General features: G+C 41.7%; 1 protein-coding gene across 3 annotated transcripts in view; it reads right to left on the bottom strand.

Moving 5' to 3' along the window:
• The window catches only part of LOC129859423 (RNA-binding protein 33-like), a 63,725-nt gene extending 52,777 nt beyond the window's left edge, over positions 1-10,948 (bottom strand). For 2 of the 3 annotated variants that reach the window (XM_055929212.1, XM_055929211.1), the window contains exons 1-6: positions 10,755-10,948; positions 10,078-10,153; positions 4,180-4,228; positions 3,547-3,617; positions 3,168-3,417; positions 1,412-1,519 (exon numbers count right to left, since the gene is read on the bottom strand). In XM_055929212.1, the coding sequence (XP_055785187.1) occupies positions 1,412-1,519; positions 3,168-3,417; positions 3,547-3,617; positions 4,180-4,228; positions 10,078-10,153; positions 10,755-10,773 (573 nt within the window). In that variant the 5' untranslated portion in view covers positions 10,774-10,948. The remainder of the gene's footprint in view (positions 1-1,411; positions 1,520-3,167; positions 3,418-3,546; positions 3,618-4,179; positions 4,229-10,077; positions 10,154-10,754) is intronic. The other variant, XM_055929209.1, reaches the window with a different exon arrangement.
• Positions 10,949-18,702: the final 7,754 nt, after the last annotated feature.

Genomic DNA, 18,702 nt, shown 5'->3' with positions numbered 1-18,702 from the left:
GTACAGGATGGCAACAACAACTGCCCGAGTTACACCAGGAACGCACAATCCCTTCATCAGTGCTCTGACTGTCCGCAATAGGCTGAGAGAGGCTGGCCTGAGGGCTTGCAGGTCTGTTGTTAAGGCAGGTCCTCACCAGACATCACCGGCAACGTCGCATATGGGCACAAACCCACCATCGCTGGACCAGACAGGACTGGCAAAAAGTGCTCTTCACTGACGAGTCACGGATTTATCTCACCAAGGGTGATGGTCGGATTCGCGTTTATCGTCGAAGCAATGAGCGTTACACCGAGGCCTGTACTCTGGAGGGGGATCGATTTGGAGGTGGAGGGTCCGTCATGGTCTGGGGCGGTGTGTCACAGCATCATCGGACTGTGCTTGTTGTCATTGCAGGCAAACTCAACACTGTCCATTTCAGGTAAGACATCCCTCCTCCCTCATGTGGTACCCATTCCCGCAAGCTCATGTTGACATGACCCTCCAGCATGAGCAGTATGGCTGGTGGCATTGTCGTTCTGTGCGTGATTTCCTGCAAGACAGGAATGTCAGTGGTCTGCCATGGCCAGCGAAGAGCCCGGATCTCAATCCCATTGAGCACGTCTGGGACCTGTTGAATCGGAGGGTGAGGGCTAGGGCCATTCCCCTCAAATGTCCGGGAACTTGCAGGTGCCTTGGTGGAAGAGTGGGGTAACATCTCACAGCAAGAACTGGCAAATCTGGTGCAGTCCATGAGGAGGAGATGCACTGCAGTACTTAATGCAGCTGGTGGCCACACCAGATACTGACAGTTACTTTTGGTTTTGACCCCCCCTTTGTTCAGGGACACATCCAATTTCTGTTCGTCACATGTCTGTGGAACTTGTTCAGTTCATGTCTCAGTTGTTGAATTTTGTTGTTATGTTCATGAAAATAAACGCTGTTGACAATGAGGACGTTTCTATTTTTGGTGAGTTTATGTGCAGTGGTTGTATGAATTTTGTATCTGTCGTCCCAGAGTCTGTTTTGAACCGTAGACATGTTTTTGGGGGTCGTAATTGTAATGTTGCAATATTTTATAGGCTCTCAAGGGTGGCCAACCATCCTCCAGGAGAGCCTTAAAGGGGCAGTGTTTTATTTTGAGACGAGTTTGAATATAAGAATCCAATAGTGTAGCCTACATTTTTATCTGTTTCTCTATGGTAAAAAAGATAGTAACGCATTTTATTTTGTAAAGTGGTTTCTTGCATCATACAATGATGTAAAAATGGTGCGACTTGAGCTTTTGGACAAGTTACAATAAAAATATGAAAGTCCTACTTGTCCTAAGGACAACTGGCTAAAATGTAAAGTCCTGTATAGGGAATATAGCGGAAATAGGGTGCAATTTAGGACGTAACCAGTGAGTGAAGGAGAATTGTTCTGTTCCTACCTCTGTGTCTGCGAGCTGAGAGACTTCATCCTTCTCTGGGGCTTCCTGTTGCTCTGCCTGCTCCTCCTGCTTTTCTCCACCCCCATAGCTTGGTGAGTAATCATCCACCTACAATAACAAGTGGAGAGATCCAGAGTCAATATTCAAAATAGGCTAAGTGTCATAGATGTATTGTACATTCTACCATCCTATTATGGCTCATATTTACTATCAATGCTAGCAGGATATTAACACTGGCCTGAGATTACAGCCTGTGTGGGTTTAGCCTAACTTTATCCCCATGGAAATGTGAAAGGAATAACGGTTGAACCAAAAATACTGCCGTGTAATATGAAAATATTAACAGCGAGCATAAAAGGAGAAATCATTGAAATGTTATGAGGGGGGGGGGGGTTAGAAAGGGGGAGCCTCTTGAATTAACATAACAGTGGGAGCAGGCTTTGTTACCAATTGCTGACGGTATTTGAAATTCTATGAGATGTAAATGTTTGACATGATATACAGAAATGTGGGGGGAGATAAAAACAACCTCTGGATCAGTGATGAAAATATCATCATGCTAGCTACTGCTTTAATGGCCCACTCTAGAAGTTCACGACTCAATGCCAGGAGGAGCATCCCACACAGGAAGCTGACTAGTTTCACGGTGCCGAAACCCGGGATTCCATTTATACGATAATTCGGGTAATAAAAAAAAAGTGTTGGCTCTCCAACGTGTACTTGATATACCATGTGGTCTCAACTCACGTAATTACACTCATTTCAAAACATACTTCCAGTGAGAAGCCACTAGGTGATTCATGACTGTCAAATGAGGTCAGTGTGTAGGTTGCAGGACAGTGTTTGGTGTTCTGCACCATTAACCTGCCAACCCAAAACACAATATTTCAGACAAATACCCGTTGCAGCAGAAGGATAGACGGACAGACTGTCCCGAGGGAACAGAAAGGAATTAATCCTTTAAACTGTTCCACATGTTACCTCTGAATATCACCGCAAACAGAAGTATTTAAGCCCGGGCAGTCGAGTGACCTTGTAAACATAGTTATTACACACAAACGTGCTCTACGTACTCACTGGGGTTTTTCAAAGTAAGTATGAAGTAGAACCGTGCAACCCTACTTAGAATATCAAAGGCTTTATCTTCAGTTAGTAAAAACAGTGATGTGTCTTTTGTCAGCCATCACACCTTAGTAAATAGGACTATAACAGACGTCACATGGATCTTGTCTTATCTTTTCCCCTCTTCACTCTTGGCTTAGGGATTTGGGAAATAACTAGAGGAAATCGCATCAATCATTTCATCCCACTTCAGGACTGTATGGGCTGTCCTTAGGAAGGTCAATAATCTTTCCACCAATGTGAGACTTTATCAGAGTCGAGTGCCCGATATAAAAGCCCCCCGCGTTAACCTCTGCCGATTGGCAGCGCGTCTTCCTCGCACAAAGTGGCTCTTTAGCCAGACAAATATACAGGGCCCAATGGCACCAGGCGTCACAGCCGACAGACCCCAGAGCATTACCTACCTACTGCCAAACAAGATGTCAACAACCAACTTCGTCAACGAAAAGAGAAATCAACTGGCAGAGTGATAATGAATCCCCCCCACACCACCTTCAACCCCAATCCAACGCACATCCCCTTTAGCGTTCCCTGAATATATTTGATATGTGCCCCCTGAAACCTGAGACAGGGAAATAAATCTAAGTTATCGTTTCAATGGAGTAAAATAGAAATAGGGGAGACGAGGACTCACTTGAAATTCATCGTCTAGAGGCTCATTGATTTGAATGTCTAACACGCCGTCGCCCCCAGCCTGTTCTCCTGAGTATTCCATTTGGCCGTCTGGTATCTCCATGTCATTGGGCAGGCTGTACTCGTCCACGTACTCTCCCCCCTCCCGCTGGTAGCCCCCCTCTATATCTCCTAGTTTTTCTAGGTAGTCTATGGGGTTCACCTGCTGGTCAAATTCGCATAGAGTAGCATTGAGGCTAACGCCCTGGTCGCTGAAAGGCAAAAACACACAATTATAAACAAAGGACACTGTAGCTCAAAAATTGGCACATCAAGTGTCTAAAGACTAAGTATGGAAACGCAAATAGCATGATCAGACAACGTGGATACAATTAACTTACATGTTTTGATCTTCTTCATCGCTTTGTAGAAGGTCATCGTTCAATTCCTCATCTGACACTTCTGAGGGATCCTAAAAAAACAAGATAAACAAGCCAGAACGGATCAGTATGTTTTAGCTCATGTTGTTTATTCCTTGCAAGCCCAGGCTTTAAAATGGCAAGGTCGACTATAACGCAACTCCCCGAATATCAACCAAAAGTTACATTATGATTGAATGTGTAGGCCTACGCATGTTCAAATCAGATTGCTAATCTAACAGATTAAGTCAATATTTGAATCAATAAAATAGTGAGTTGAAATAAACATGGGGGGTGGGGGGGGTCTCCTCCAGTCCAAATGTATGCTTTATTCCCATGTGGTGAAGGCAACCTGGGCAGGTTAAGATGCTTTTTTTGCCCACTGTACTTCCTCCTGGTTCACATCAATAAACTCCCCTGTGGTGGAGCCCCCTGTCAAAAGACTACTGCAAAATTCCACGTCACTGTGAATTCTAACTACGGGATCAAGACTATTTCACCTATCCTACAGCTGGTAGGCTACATTAATAACAGCATGCAGGTTAGCATGGCAGAGGCATCTATGAATGCTATGAAAGTAATCACAAACAGAAGCCAGGGAGTTTTTTGTCTTACCTTTTTGGCTGTCAGCCAATCCTCCTCGAGCAAATCACTCTCAAGATCACTTTAAGAGAAGAGATCAACCAAGTTAGCGAGATAAACAGAGTCAGCGTAGCTCCTTTTACAAAGCTAGGTATTGGTCTACTCTCCACGCATGTTTACAGCTAGTCTAGACAAGATTATTTAATGAAGCCAAAAATTGTCATTCTCATGAGCAAGGCCAGGCAATAGGCTACATTCTTACACGGCATGTTTACGATAAGCAGATCCCAATGTTCCACAATATTTACACTAGGCCTGACTCTGCAAGGCCCATATAATAGTGATAGAAATGTTGTTCTCATAGGCTGCAGTCACTATCGTTCCTGGGTCATGTTCAGTTGGTCTCAAACAGGAGAAAGCACTTCAAAATGTACCACCTCAATTACTCTCCTACCAGGTCGTCTCATATAAAACTACATCATATTCAGATCATAAGCTCATTATAGTCATATTGTTTCTTATAGTGGTGTGAAAATTGTTTAGTCAAATTACAACAGTATACTTTGTGTATATAATCGCCAAGCTCCATTCATGAATACACATTGTGACAAAGTCTCCGCTGGAGACAGTCTCCGCCTAAAATCTATTTTAGGCCTATATTTTGTGTATGAGTTATGGGCTTCATAGTTGGAGTAAGGAACTACTGTACTAGTATAGCCTAATGTCAGAGGACAAGCCCAAAACGGCCTGCAGTAAAGGGAAAAGGCATACAAAACTTGAACAAAGGTTTAAAACAGTCATGTTACACCTAGCCCTTGATCATGTCTCTAAGTTTCATTACACATAAGAGTCATTGGACGAAGGCAACTTCTGCATGGGGAAGTGTTGTTTAGAGCACCGACGCTAGTACTGAACAGTAACACCCATCGCTTGTGGTACAGTTTTGGAAGCATAAGGACCTTATCTTTCATATCTGTGGGAAATCATTAAGGAAAAAAAAGTTAAATTGATACACACTTTTATAGAGTTAGTGTTCCCACACAGCCATATCGCCATCTTACAAAGTTTGTTTACGGAAAACAGAAGGAAGACAAGAGGCGACCGACCACCTGTGCTAATTAGCTATCTAGGGGCATGGCCTGAGGCCGTTGGCCTATTTTTTAAAAATTTGCGGACGTATAGTAAGGGACCGTACATTTGGAATATGGAGATCCTCATCAATCATACGGGAAATGCCATCGGCGTCCCTTATGTAGGTTAGTGTTCCCACACAGCCATATCTCTAACTTACAAAGCTTGTTTACGGAAAACAGAAGGAAGACAGGAGGCGACCACCTGTGCTAATTAGCTATCTAGCATGTTCCGAAACACCTGTGGGTAAGTGTAACTCGGGAAGTGTAGAAGTGTACTTTTGTCAGATGGAGGCACCCATAGCTGTATGGATCTGTGCAAAACTGCTACAGTAAGTGTATATTTTATTTCAGTATTCTTTCTCGCTGATGAAAGATCAGGGCCGTAAAGCAAGCAATGATTATTAATAGTTGAGAATGGCGCAGGAGGGGATGGCTGCCGTTTTACGGGCTCCCAACCAAGTGTGCTATTTTTTTTTTTACTTGTTTTGTACATAACGTTGCTGCTACCATCTCTTATGACCGAAAATAACTTCTGGACACCAGAACAGCGATTACTCACCTCGAACTGGACAAAGATTATTTCTTTAACGAGTCCAACGCGAAGGATATACTGCTTTCCTCGGGAACGGCCCCAGATCCCCGTCATTTGCGTAAAGAAAAGACGTAGAAAAAGAGGGCGGAGGTCGGGCTGCCTTTTAAGATATCGTAGGCGAGTGAGTAAACCCCCACTACCATCCGTTCTATTGGCCAACATGCAATCATTGGAAAACAAAATGGATGATAAACGATCAAGACTATCCTACCAATGGGACACATAAGATATTACAGATTTTGTTTCACCGAGTCGTGGCTGAACGAAAACACGGATAACATAGAGCTGGCGGGATTTTCCAACCATCGGCAGGACAGAGAAGCTACCGTAATTTCTGGACGATGAAGCGCACCTGAATATAAGCCGCACCCACTGAATAAAAAAAAAAAAAAAAAAAAAAGTGTTTTGTACATAAATAAGCCGCACATGTCTATAAGCCGCAGGTGCCTACCGGTACATTGAAACAAATGAACTTTACACAGCCTTTAAAGGAAACACGGCTTGTAACAAAAATAAATAGGCTTTAAGGAATCATGGCTTGTAACAAAAAATTCAAAAAATAGCAGTAAACAGTAGCCTACCAAGAAAGTCATTGGTCACTATCTTCCTCCTGTGCACTAAAACCACTGAAGTCATCTCCTTCGGTGTCAGAGTTGAATAGCCTCAGAATTGTTTCATCCGATGTTGGATCGTTTTCATTGTCGCTCTCGTCACTTTCATCTGGAGGCAAATTCCCCGCTGAGCTCATGCTGCCCTCTTCAATACGCAGCAGTCCAGCCTTTCGAAACCCGTTGATAGTGGATTTTTGTTTTGACAATGCTCCACGCTGTCAGGACCCACTGGCAGACTTGACCATAAATTCCTCTTCGCATGCGGCCCATTTTAGTGAAGGATTTCGCCCCACTTGTCATCCAAGCCTCATTTTCTAGTTCGGGCCATCTGCTTTTCTTTCCTCTGAAAGCTTTTGTTGTCTTTTTGCACTGAGTCAGTTTCTCACGCTGCTGTTTCCAACGTCTTATCATCGACTCATTAAGGCCAAGCTCCCGTGCAGCAGCTCTATTTCCTTTTCCAACAGCCAGATCGGTCGCCTTCAAATTGAAAGCTGCATCATATGCATTTCTCCATGTCTTTGCCATGATGAGGTTGACAAAATGACTACGTAATCAGAATGATGGGAAGTTTGAGCGCGCTCGATTTACGTCACATTATGTGACGGTGCTCAGTTTTTTGGCGGCATGAATCTTGTGAAAGCGGGAAAAATCCATAAATTAGCCGCGTCATTGTATAAGCCGCATGGTTCAAAGCGTGGGAAAAAGTAGCGGCTTATAGTCCGGAAATTACGGTACATCTTGTAAGACGAGAGGCGGGGGTGTGTGTATTTGTCAATAACAGCTGGTGCGCGATGTCTAATATTAAAGTCTCGAGGCAATGTTCGTCTGAGGTAGAGTATCTTATGTAAGCTGTATCTACCAACACTATCTACCAAGAGAGTTCACATCTATATTATTCGTAGCCGTCCATTTACCACCACAAACCGAAGCTGGCACGAAGACCACACTCAACGAGCTGTATAACGTCATAAGCAAACAAGAAAGTTCTCATCCAGAAGTGGTGCTCCTACTGGCCGGGGACTTTAATGCAGGCAAACTTAAATCTGTTTTACCTCATTTCTACCAGCATGTCATATGTGCAAAGAAAAAAAAAACTCAACCACCTTTACTCCACACACAGAGGCACAAACAAAGCTCTCCCTCCATTTGGCAAATCTGACCATAATTATATCCTCCTGATTCCTGCTTACAAGCTAAAACTAAAGCAGGAGGTACCAGTGACTCGCTCAATACGAAAGTGGTCAGATAGTGCAGTCCTGTGAAGCGGATGCTGTTTTGCTAGCACAGACTGGAATAGGTTCCAGGATTCATCCAATAGCATTGAGGAGTATACCACCACAGTAATCGGCTTCATCAATAAGTGCATTGACGACGTCATCCCCACAGTGACCGCGGGTACATAACCCAACCAGAAGCCATGGATTACAGGCAACATCCGCATCGAGCTAAAAGCTAGAGCAGCCGCTTTCAAGGAGTGGGAAACTAATCCAGATGCCTATGGGAAATCCAGCCATGGCCTCAGACGAACCATCAAACAGGTAAAGCGTCAATAAGATTGAATCCTACTACACCGGCTCTGATGCTCGTCGGATGTGGCAGTGCTTGAAAACTATTACGGACTACAAAGGGAAACACAGTCACGAGCTGCCCAGTGACGCGAGCCTACCAGATGAGCTAAATGCCTTTTATGCGCGCTTCGAGGCAAGCAACACTGAAACATGCATGAGAGCATCAGCTGTTCCGGACGGCTGTGTGATAACACTCTCTGCAGCCGATGTGAGCAAGACCTTTAAACAGGTCAACATTCACAAAGCAGCGGGGCCAGATGGTTCTTCCTGCTTTAGTTTACCAGGACGTCTACGCAAAGCATGCGCAGACCAACTGGCAAGTGTCTTCACTGCCATTTTCAACCACACCATGGCCGAGTCTATAATACCAACATGTTTCAAGCAGACTACCATAGTCTGTGCACAAGGAAGCAAAGGTAACCTGCGTAAATGATTACCGCCCCATAGCACCCACGTCGGTAGCCATGAAGTGCTTTGAAAGGCTGGTCATGGCTCACAACAGCATCATCCCAGATACCCTAGACCCACTACAATTTACATACCACCCCAACAGATCCACAGATGATGCAATCTCAATCGCACTTCACACTGCCCTTTCCCACCTGGACAAAAGGAAAACCTACGTGAGAATGCTGTTCATTGACTACAGCTCAACACCATAGTGCCCACAAAGCTCATCACTAAGCTAAGGACCCTGGAACTAAACACCTCCCTCCGCAACTGGATCCTGGACTTCCAGACAGGCCACCACCAGGTGGTAAGGGTAGGCTACAACACATCTGCAACACTGATCCTCAACACTGGGGCCCCTCAGGGGTGCGTGCTTAGTCCCCTCCTGTACTCCCTTTTCACCCACAACTGTGTGGCCAAACACGACTTAAACACCATCATTAAGTTTGCTGACACAAGCGTTAGGCCTGATTACCAACAACGAAGAGACAGCCAATAGGGAGGTCAGAGACCTGGCAGTGTGATGCCAGGACAACAACCTCTCCCTCAATGTGAACAAGACAAAGGAGCTGATTGTGGACTACAGAACAAGGGGGGCCGAACAGGACCCCATTAACATTGACGAAGCTGTAGTGGAGGGGAGGTCGAGAGTTTCAAGATCCTTGGTGTCCCCATCACCAACGAACTATCATGGTCCAGACACATCAAGACAGTCGTGAAGAGGGCTCCTGAGGGAGACTGAAAAGATTTGGCATGGCTCCCTTGTTCATTCATAAGTTCTACAGCGGCACCATCGAGAGCATCCTGACCGGTTGCATCATCGCCTGGTATGGCAACTGCTCGGCATCTGACCTTAAGGCGCTACAGAGGGTAGTGCCTACGGCCCAGTACATCACTGGGGCCAAGCTTCCTGCCATCCAGGACCTATATACTAGTCGTTGTCAGAGGAAAGCCCCCAAAATTGTGAAAAACTCCAGTCACCCAAGTCATAGACTGTTCTCTCTGCTACCACACGGCAGGCGGTACCGGAGCGCCAAGTCTAGGACCAAAAGGCTCCTTAACAGCTTCTTCTCCCAAGCCATAAGACTGCTTTACAATTAATCAAATGGCCACCCGGACTATTTACATTGACCCCCCCCCCCCCGCCCCCCATTTGTTTTCACACTGCTGCTACTCACTGTTTATTATCTATGCATAGTCACTTTACCCCTACCTAAATGTACAAATTACCTCGACTAACCTGTACCCCTGGACATTGACACGGTACCGGTACCCCATGTATATAGCCTCGTTATTTTATTGTGTTACTTTTGATTATTTGGTCAATATTTTCTTTACTCTTTCTTGAACTGCATTGTTGGTTAAGGGCTTGTAAGTAAGCATTTCACCTGTTGTATTCGGCGCATGTGACTAATAAAGTTTGATTTGATGTTTCTAAACGTTAAAACACAGTGTCGGGATCGTAGTTCCCATTAGACAGTCGTGGGCGAAGTGAATGGCTGAGAACCGTAAGGAGGAGGCAGAATGCCGCCGAGAGTTTGAGAGCTACAGTATGTTACACCAAGCGGCTGAGATACCTGTCTAAATCATCCTCTCCTCTCCTCCTGCGTGATCTCTCTGCACCTGGCTTGTCATAATCTTCAAAGTCATCGTCTGAAAACAAAAAGACAAGGTTCTGTTAACTTGTTGGATGGCAGGGTCTTCAACCCCAGTCCTTGAGGGCCAGAAACATTGAACATATTTGCTTTCTAATTGGCAAATGATGATGATGTGGGAAACCAGATGTGAAAACTCGGGCCAATCATTTAGAGAAACGCAATACCGCAATTGACAACCTATGCTGTTTCAATGAATGAATGGTCAACGAGCTATGGCAGTTTACTAAACAACAATTTTTTTGTACTTTTAATGATATTTAGGCTGTTTTAGATAGTTCAAAGCAAAGAAAATGTAGCAGCAAGCTAACGTTAGCCAAATGCAACGTTAGTTAGCTAACGATAGCTAGCTGGCTAACTGTGGCCTTTCACACTTGGTTGTTGGCTAAAAATATGAGCACCCTAGACAACACGGTAACATGCACATTCAAACTTTGGAACTAAATACAACACAGCATGAACTTGTATTATGATGCCTAGAGTGTTTATGGATTAATTATCGTAGCTAGCTACAATTTAGGCCTATCTTGTCTGGCTAGCAAACCAAACGTGTTAGCTAGAAAGCCAAAAGTCTACCGAAATAATTGTGGTAACCATACCTCCGGGGCTGTCCGCCATTACGCAAGCCGGTTTCCTCAGTAAAGGCGAAATTCTATATAATTGAAGAATACATTGAAATATTTACTCCTTCGTGTTTAAATCAAGCTAACGTTGTTTACCACAATCGGCAGAGAATCTGAACATAACCATTACAGAGTGAATAAGTTCTGATGCATTCTGGGATAGAATAATGTCCTTCCTAAGCGCTGATCCGAAGAAAGTTTATTTTGCCTACACATATCCATTTAATATTTATGTGTAGGATAAACTGATCCTAGATCTTTTTGTCAACCTCTGCAGTTCATGAGACCCAATAAGTATGCACGATATCTAATTACATTAATACATAATGAATGAAACTGTAAAAGTATACATATTTTCTTAATTCGAGTAGTAGATACTGAAACATTAAATATAGCCTACAATACACTAGCTATACAATATCAGTAATTTGGGTGGCGTGGGGTAACTAGGCCCCTAACAACAATGTCCAATTGCTGACACAAAAAAAAAGCGAAGTTTGGGGAAAAAAATGGTATGTGGATGATGGTAATGCTTAGGCAAACAAACTATGAAGGGAAATTAGTAGCTACAGTTTACACTTTTTAAACTTTTTAACAAAATGGCAATGCACATCTCACTATTAATATTCTCACTATGATGAGATTTTGATGTAAGGTCCCTCTTCTAATTTCCGCATCAAATCATGTCGAAGTCATCCTAAGGTATCTAAAAAAATTACTGTGTAACTCAATTAAGTTACTTGTAGATGATTTCGACATGATTTGGAAAATGCTCATTTAGGAACCATTGATTTGCATTGGGTTGCTGGGGGGGGGGGGGGGGGCAGTTTCCCCCAACACTCATCTTAAATGTTACTGCTTTATTACAATTGTTATCTCTAAACAACTGTATTATGTATCTTTAGGCTCCCCTAATGGTATATACAGTTGAAGTCGGAAGTTTACATACACTTAGGTTGGAGTCATTAAAACTCGTTTTTCAACCACTCCACAAATTTCTTGTTAACAAACTATAGTTTTGGCAAGTCGGTTAGAACATCTACTTTATGCATGACACAAGTAATTTTTCCAACAATTGTTTACAGACAGATTATTTCATGTATAATTCACTGTATCACAATTCCAGTGGGTCAGAAGTTTACATACACTAAGTTGACTGTGCCTTTAAACAGCTTGGAAAATTCCAGTAAATGATGTCATGGCTTTAAAAGCTTCTGATAGGCTAATTGACATCATCTGAGTCAATTGGAGGTGTACCTGTGGATGTATTTCAAGGCCTACCTTCAAACGCAGTGCCTCTTTGCTTGACATCATGGGAAAATCGAAAGAAATCATCCAAGACCTCAGAAAAAACATTGTAGACCTCCACAAGTCTGGTTCATCATTGGGAGCAATTTCCAAACGCCTGAAGGTACCACGTTCATCTGTACAAACGATAGTACGCAAGTATAAACACCATGGGACCACACAGCCGTCATATCGCTCAGGAAGGAGATGCGTTCTGCCTCCAAGAGATGAACGTACTTTGGTGCAAAACGTGCAAATCAATCCCAGAACAACAGCAAAGGACCTTATGAAAATGCTGGAGGAAACAGGTACAAAAGTATTTATATCCACAGTAAAACGAGTCCTGTATCGACATAACCTGAAAGGCCGCTCAGCAAGGAAGAAGCCACTGCTTCCAAAATCGCCATAAAAAAAGCCAGACTACGGTTTGCAACTGCACATGGGGACAAAGATCATACATTTTGGAGAAATGTCTTCTGGTCTGATGAAACAAAAATAGAACTGTTTGGCCATAATGACCATTGTTATGTTTGGAGGAAACGGGGATGCTTGCAAGCCGAAGAACACCATCCCAACCGTGAAGCACGGGGTGGCAGCATCATGTTGTGGGGCTGCTTTGCTGCACGATGGACTGGTGCACTTCACAAAATAGATGGCATCATGAGGGAGGGAAATTATGTGGATATATTGAAGCAACATCTCAAGACATCAGTCAGGAAGTTAAAACTTGGTAGCAAATGGGTCTTCCAAATGGACAATGACCCCAAGCATACTTCCAAAATTGTGGCAAAATGGACAACAAAGTCAAGGTATTGGAGTGGCCATCACAAACGCCCTGACCTCAATCCTGTAGAAAATTTGTTGGCAGAAATGAAAAAGTGTGTGCGAGCAAGGAAGCCTACTAACCTGACCAGCTCTGTCAGGAGGAATGGGCCGAAATTCACTCAACTTATTGTGGGAAGCTTGTGGAAGGCTACCCGAAACGTTTGACCCAAGTTAAACAATGGAAAGGCAATGCTACCAAATACTAATTGTAGTGTATGTAAACTTCTGAACCACTGGGAATGTGATGAAAGAAATAAAAGCTGAAATAAATCATTCTCTCTACTATTATTCTGACATTTCACATTCTTAAAATAAAAGTGGTGATCTTAACTGACCTAAGACAGGTAATTTTTGCTAGGATTAAATGTCAGGAATTGTGAAACTGAGTTTAAATGTATTTGGCTAAGGTGTATGTAAACTGTCAACTTCAATTGTTTATAAATGTTTATAGATCTAACTTAATTATATTATGTATATAACTTTTTCTAAATGACAAAATATTAAATCAATTTACCTCAGAAGGGGGAGGGACAGTTACTATGGGGGGCTGTTTACTCCACGTTACTTTACTAACCCAATTACCCATTCTTCAAAAATATTGTTTTTCTACCAAAGATATGGCACCTTTCAGTTTTCCAACATACATATTGAATATGTTTTTTTCAATGCTATCAGGTTTCGCTATTGCTTGGTTGCATTATTGTGACTGAATAATATGCTTTCTCGCCAAAATCATGCAGTAGCACCATCGCTCTTGTCTTATTTTCTGTATCAAGGTTAGTGGTGTGCTGCGTTGAAGCATTGCATCAATTTAATTTGTGGTCTGACTGCATAGAGACTTTCCTCTGGGATTGTGATTTGGATAGGAAACAGACCATGTTTATCAGTCTCACTGGCAGCTACAGGAATTAAGAGAGGGGAAATGTCACACAAATTATTTGAGGATAATGGGTTTGTCACAATGATGCTGGAGTGGAATTGTGAATAAAACATGAAGTATCCTTGAAACAAAAGACTCAGTCCCTTGGGAATAACTTGAGGTTATCAATCACTCTCAGATCCATATTATTTAGTACAGTAACTGACTGGTGTAAACATGACCAATGTAAATAGATTGTATTTTACTTGATGTCTCTAGATAAACACATGCAATTTACATTGACGTCTAGTCATTATGCAATTCCAGAAATGGAGTTAATCTTATTGAAGTGATTCAAGTCAGTCCTTATATTTTTTTATATTTTTGGACCAAAGCCTTTTTCAGTTAACGTTACAAAGGTTTCCATTCTAAATTCTGGGGTCTATTAAGCTCTGAAGAAGGAATCCAAGTAGTTGTCTGTCTGACTCTTCAGCCAGACTTTGCAGCTGGGTCGTTTCACCAATTTAGTGCCTTTTGAGAAGTGTAACTTGGTCCATTTGGGGGGGGGGGGGGGGGGGATTTCACCTAGTTAGTCAGAAGGAGCACATGTTCATCTTAATAAAAAACAAGTTTTCCCATCTCAAGAGGTTAAATAAAAACATGACTATAGTAAGTGCCTATTAAGTGCCAAATAATGCAACAGGGTTGACTTATCAAGGTTGACCGCAACAGGGTCGACGATTTCCTCTTAAATCAGCCATAAATCCCCTTGTGACAGGGGGAATGGAAGCTTGTTGTGTGCAACAGGGAGTGGCAATTTAATGCAAGCTTCACAATTTGTTTCACTGTTAAACATTTCTAGCCTGTCTATCTATTGGTAACAAGGTTGACATGTTATGCTTGTCCCACTAGGTTTTCCACCACAAGCATTAGAAAATTGCCAAAAAGAGTCAAATCAGATCACTTGCTTTTACACTATGATTTGACTATTAATGTTCGATGTTTCTTTTGAAAAATATATTTAAAAAGGAATCATTTCACCCTTTTAAATCGAGAGTTCAGTTCACGTAACAGGGTTGACCTTAAATTGAGGGACAGACGTAAATGAATCACTAATCACATTAAATCAATAATAATCTTCAGTAATGACTACATCAAACAAAACTACTAGGGCTTTACAATGATGGTGAAAATCTGAAAATCTGAAAATCTGGTGTTAAGTTGGTTAAACATTTCCTAGAATTCACAGAGGGTGCATAGAGGGACATGTCAAAATAATACATTTTGGCACTTTAGCAAAACTTTTTTCAAATTAAAAACATGAATAAAATATGAAAATATTTATTGAATTATACATGTGGTCTTTATTAAAGGGCACTTCACTTAATATATCATGTTTTAAAATGCAATGTTGGTGCACAATTTCTACTTAAAATATCGAAGAGATGCAAAAGGCACTATTTTTATGGAACGACCCAGCTACTGCTAAAGTCTAACCCCCAAATTCCTCTAGGGCTGACAAACGTCAACAAAGACCCCTAGAGACACCAAAGAGAGGTGAGCAGTGAAGTGAAGCCTCATTGTATTGGCTTATTATGGGGTCCCGCAGTGAGGAAGAGGCCATTTTGTAGCACCACAAGGTCAATATCTGAAAGCCAGAGCGATGGAGGGGATCAGCCGTGAGATTTTTAATTTGAGAAGGCGTAAAGGGACTTTCCTGGTGAAAGACAGTCTGTGAATTATAATGGACTGTGGGGATTGGGAGGATAGGATGTTGAGCTGGTGAATGTTTTCCTGCTTTCGTGTGGAATGGTGTATTGATAAAGCCTACAGCCTTTTCCCTATTTCTCCATGACTGTCTGTTGCCTGGCATGCCATTTATTTTGGTGTTTGGCAGGTAGGCTTACCTTCTGACACACATTTTTTAACAATATCTCACCAATAGTGTCTGTAAATAAAGACAAGACTTTATGCATGCGAGTACAAAAGGAAATCCTCAAGCAGTGAATAATTAAACCCCTGGGGCTTGTCAAGGATACTCCAAATGTGTGTCCAATGTCCAGTGTACAATGAACACAGAACAACATTAGCTATCAGTACTAACATGCAACCAATTATGGTAAAGGTACAACTGTAAAAACATGAATTGAAAAGATTATAGATGAGCTATAAGTTTCAGAAAATAAAACAATTATCTTGACTACATACATTTTACACATGCAAAACAACCATGTTATCATAACTAATAAGTACTTTCATCATGATCAACAGTATTGCTATGCATATTAATATTCATAATGGGGATACCATCGTAAGAAATATTAACAACTGAACACAGCTGCTTTTAAGATGCTGTGTGATGTTTTTCTCCCCCAAATAAATGCTGAGAGGTTGTATATACTCATCCCTCGATCCTGATTGTCTTTTCCAAGAATTTGGGGTTATTTCCAATAGCAAGTGCCGAAGGGAGCTGTCACATTCTATTACGGCGCCCTGAATGATTCTGTGCCCTTTTCCAAATCCAGTGGTTTTCCATAACAATGCGAGGGTGCAATGCCAAAGGCGACAATCATTTATCATTTTCAGTTAACGGAGAAAAGTTCTTCCCACAACAAGTCTGTCAATTTGCCTTGTGTAGATTCACTTGACAAAGCCTCAACCTCATCTTGTTTTGTTTTTGTTTGTGAACCATTTGTATGTGCAAATAATGAATCATTATTACAACAATGCAAACTATCCTGAGAAAGCCCTATAGCATTGCTACCAAACACGTACAGTACCAGTCAAAAGTTTGGACACACCTATTCATTCAAGGGTTTTTCTTTATTTTGACTATTTTCTACTTTGTAGAATAATAGTGAAGACATCAACACTATGAAATAACACATATAGAATCATGTAGTAACCAAAAAAGTGTAAACAAATCTAAATATATTTTATATTCGAGATTCAAAGGCAAAGGTGACTCTGGGTCTTCCTTTCCTGTGGCGGTCCTCGTGAGAGCCAGTTTCATTATAGCGCCTGATGGTTTTTGCGACCGCACTTGAAGAAACTTTCAAAGTTCTTGAAATGTTCCGTATTGACTGACCTTCATGTCTTAAATTAATGATGGACTGTCATTTCTCTTTGCTTATTTGAGCTGTTCTTGCTATAATATGGACTTGGTCTTTTACCAAATATGGCTATCTTCTGTATACTACTACAAATTCTACTACTAGAAATTCCACAAATTAACTTTCAACAAGGCACACCTGTTAATTGAAATGCATTCCAGGTGACTACCTCCTGAAGCTAGTTGAGAGAATGCCAAGAGTGTGCAAAGCTGTCATCAAGGCAAAGAGTCTCTATGAAGAATCTCAAATATAACATATATTTGGATTTGTTAAACACTTTTTTGGTTACTACATAATTCCATATGTGTTCTTTCATAGTTTTGATGTCTTCGCTATTATTCTACAATGTAGAAAATAGTAAAAATAAAGAAAAACCCTTCAAGGAGTAGTTGTGTCCAAACGTTTGACTGGTACTGTACATGAAATGATCTATGTAACAGAGCATTCTACTTGTGCAGGTTGCGATATTATCAGAAACACTTCGGAGTGTGAAATAACACACACATAAGACCTTTAACATCAAAAGGATATAGTACCCAGCCTGTACTCTGTCTACTCTGATCCCCTGAAAATGACAATCAACTTGTAATGTAGGCCTACGTGTGACAGGATATAAACCTTAGTTTTGGTCCTTGTTTCTCAGGGAACCATAAGTAGTGGTGAACATGTAAAAATGTATAAAAGCACCTGAAAGGTGGTAGCTAAAGGAAGATGTCTTACTCAGGCCATTTACCATTGGGAGGGGATTGGAGGGGGGGGGGGGGGGGGGGGGGGGGTAAGTGCTGGTCTGCCTGACATGGTGGCTCTCCCATAGGCACCAATGTAATAGCAGCTGGATCTGGTCTGCTTAATTCATTTTTATTGTTCAAGAGAAAATGAAGTGGGATGTCTCGCTTCCTCTTCTGTCTCTGTCACCCCCTTCTGTCTCTGGCACCCCTTAAAGTTATGGCACTGCAATAATGGCACTGCAATAATCTATTTTGTTTTCGGTTGGTTTCAAGTGTTTGGAGTATCAGATGGGGGGTCCAAGCACAATGAATCTGACCTCCCTTGTCATTGTTTTTGGTAAATTGTGAACTCGGTAAGCAGCTTCTAAAGTCTGTGAAAACACTATAGTATTGTAGGAAGCGATTGAGCCATCCAGTGAAAGTAACAGAGACCTAAGAAGACATTTGTCTTTTGCTATGAACCTGTTTCAAACAAGCAAACCTAAGCATTTATACTTAATACATAAACTTTGGTTGTTTACTTCACAGAAAAAACACATCAACTTCACATGTGATCACATGAGATCTTATGTGAAGAGAATGTGATAACATGTGACAACATGTAAAAGCAACACGTGATAACATGAAACTGCACAGGTGAAAACATCATCTCATGTGAAATAAATGTGACGACATGGGAATGCAAAGTCTCTGTGATACCATTCAATTACACATTTGAGCACATGTGAAAACATTATCTCAATCTGAAATAAACGTGACAGCGTGGGGATGCACAATTTCAACAGTTTTTCACACGTGAAAAATCTATTCCATATGGGAGTTCGATTATCACGTGTTGATTTTTCAGCAAAAACATGTTATTCTCATTATCTATCTATTTATGCATCTATCCTATGTATCTATCCAGTAATAACTTTATTTTAACAGCTTTATCATTTAATTAAGAAATGAATGTATGGTTGAAGTAAGGGATAAACACTTGGGATAAAATAAAGTTGTTTAATTTATTTTAAACTTCAACAATGCCTTCTTGTCGTTTATACTCTATTATCACAGTTGGCACATACTGTGGTATTCTAGTAGGAGAGTGCATAAAAGTGTAGTAGGCTAGT

This window comes from Salvelinus fontinalis, chromosome 7, assembly GCF_029448725.1.
Source record: "Salvelinus fontinalis isolate EN_2023a chromosome 7, ASM2944872v1, whole genome shotgun sequence".
Classification (NCBI taxonomy): domain Eukaryota; kingdom Metazoa; phylum Chordata; class Actinopteri; order Salmoniformes; family Salmonidae; genus Salvelinus; species Salvelinus fontinalis.
This window is presented reverse-complemented; position numbering and strand designations above follow the sequence as displayed.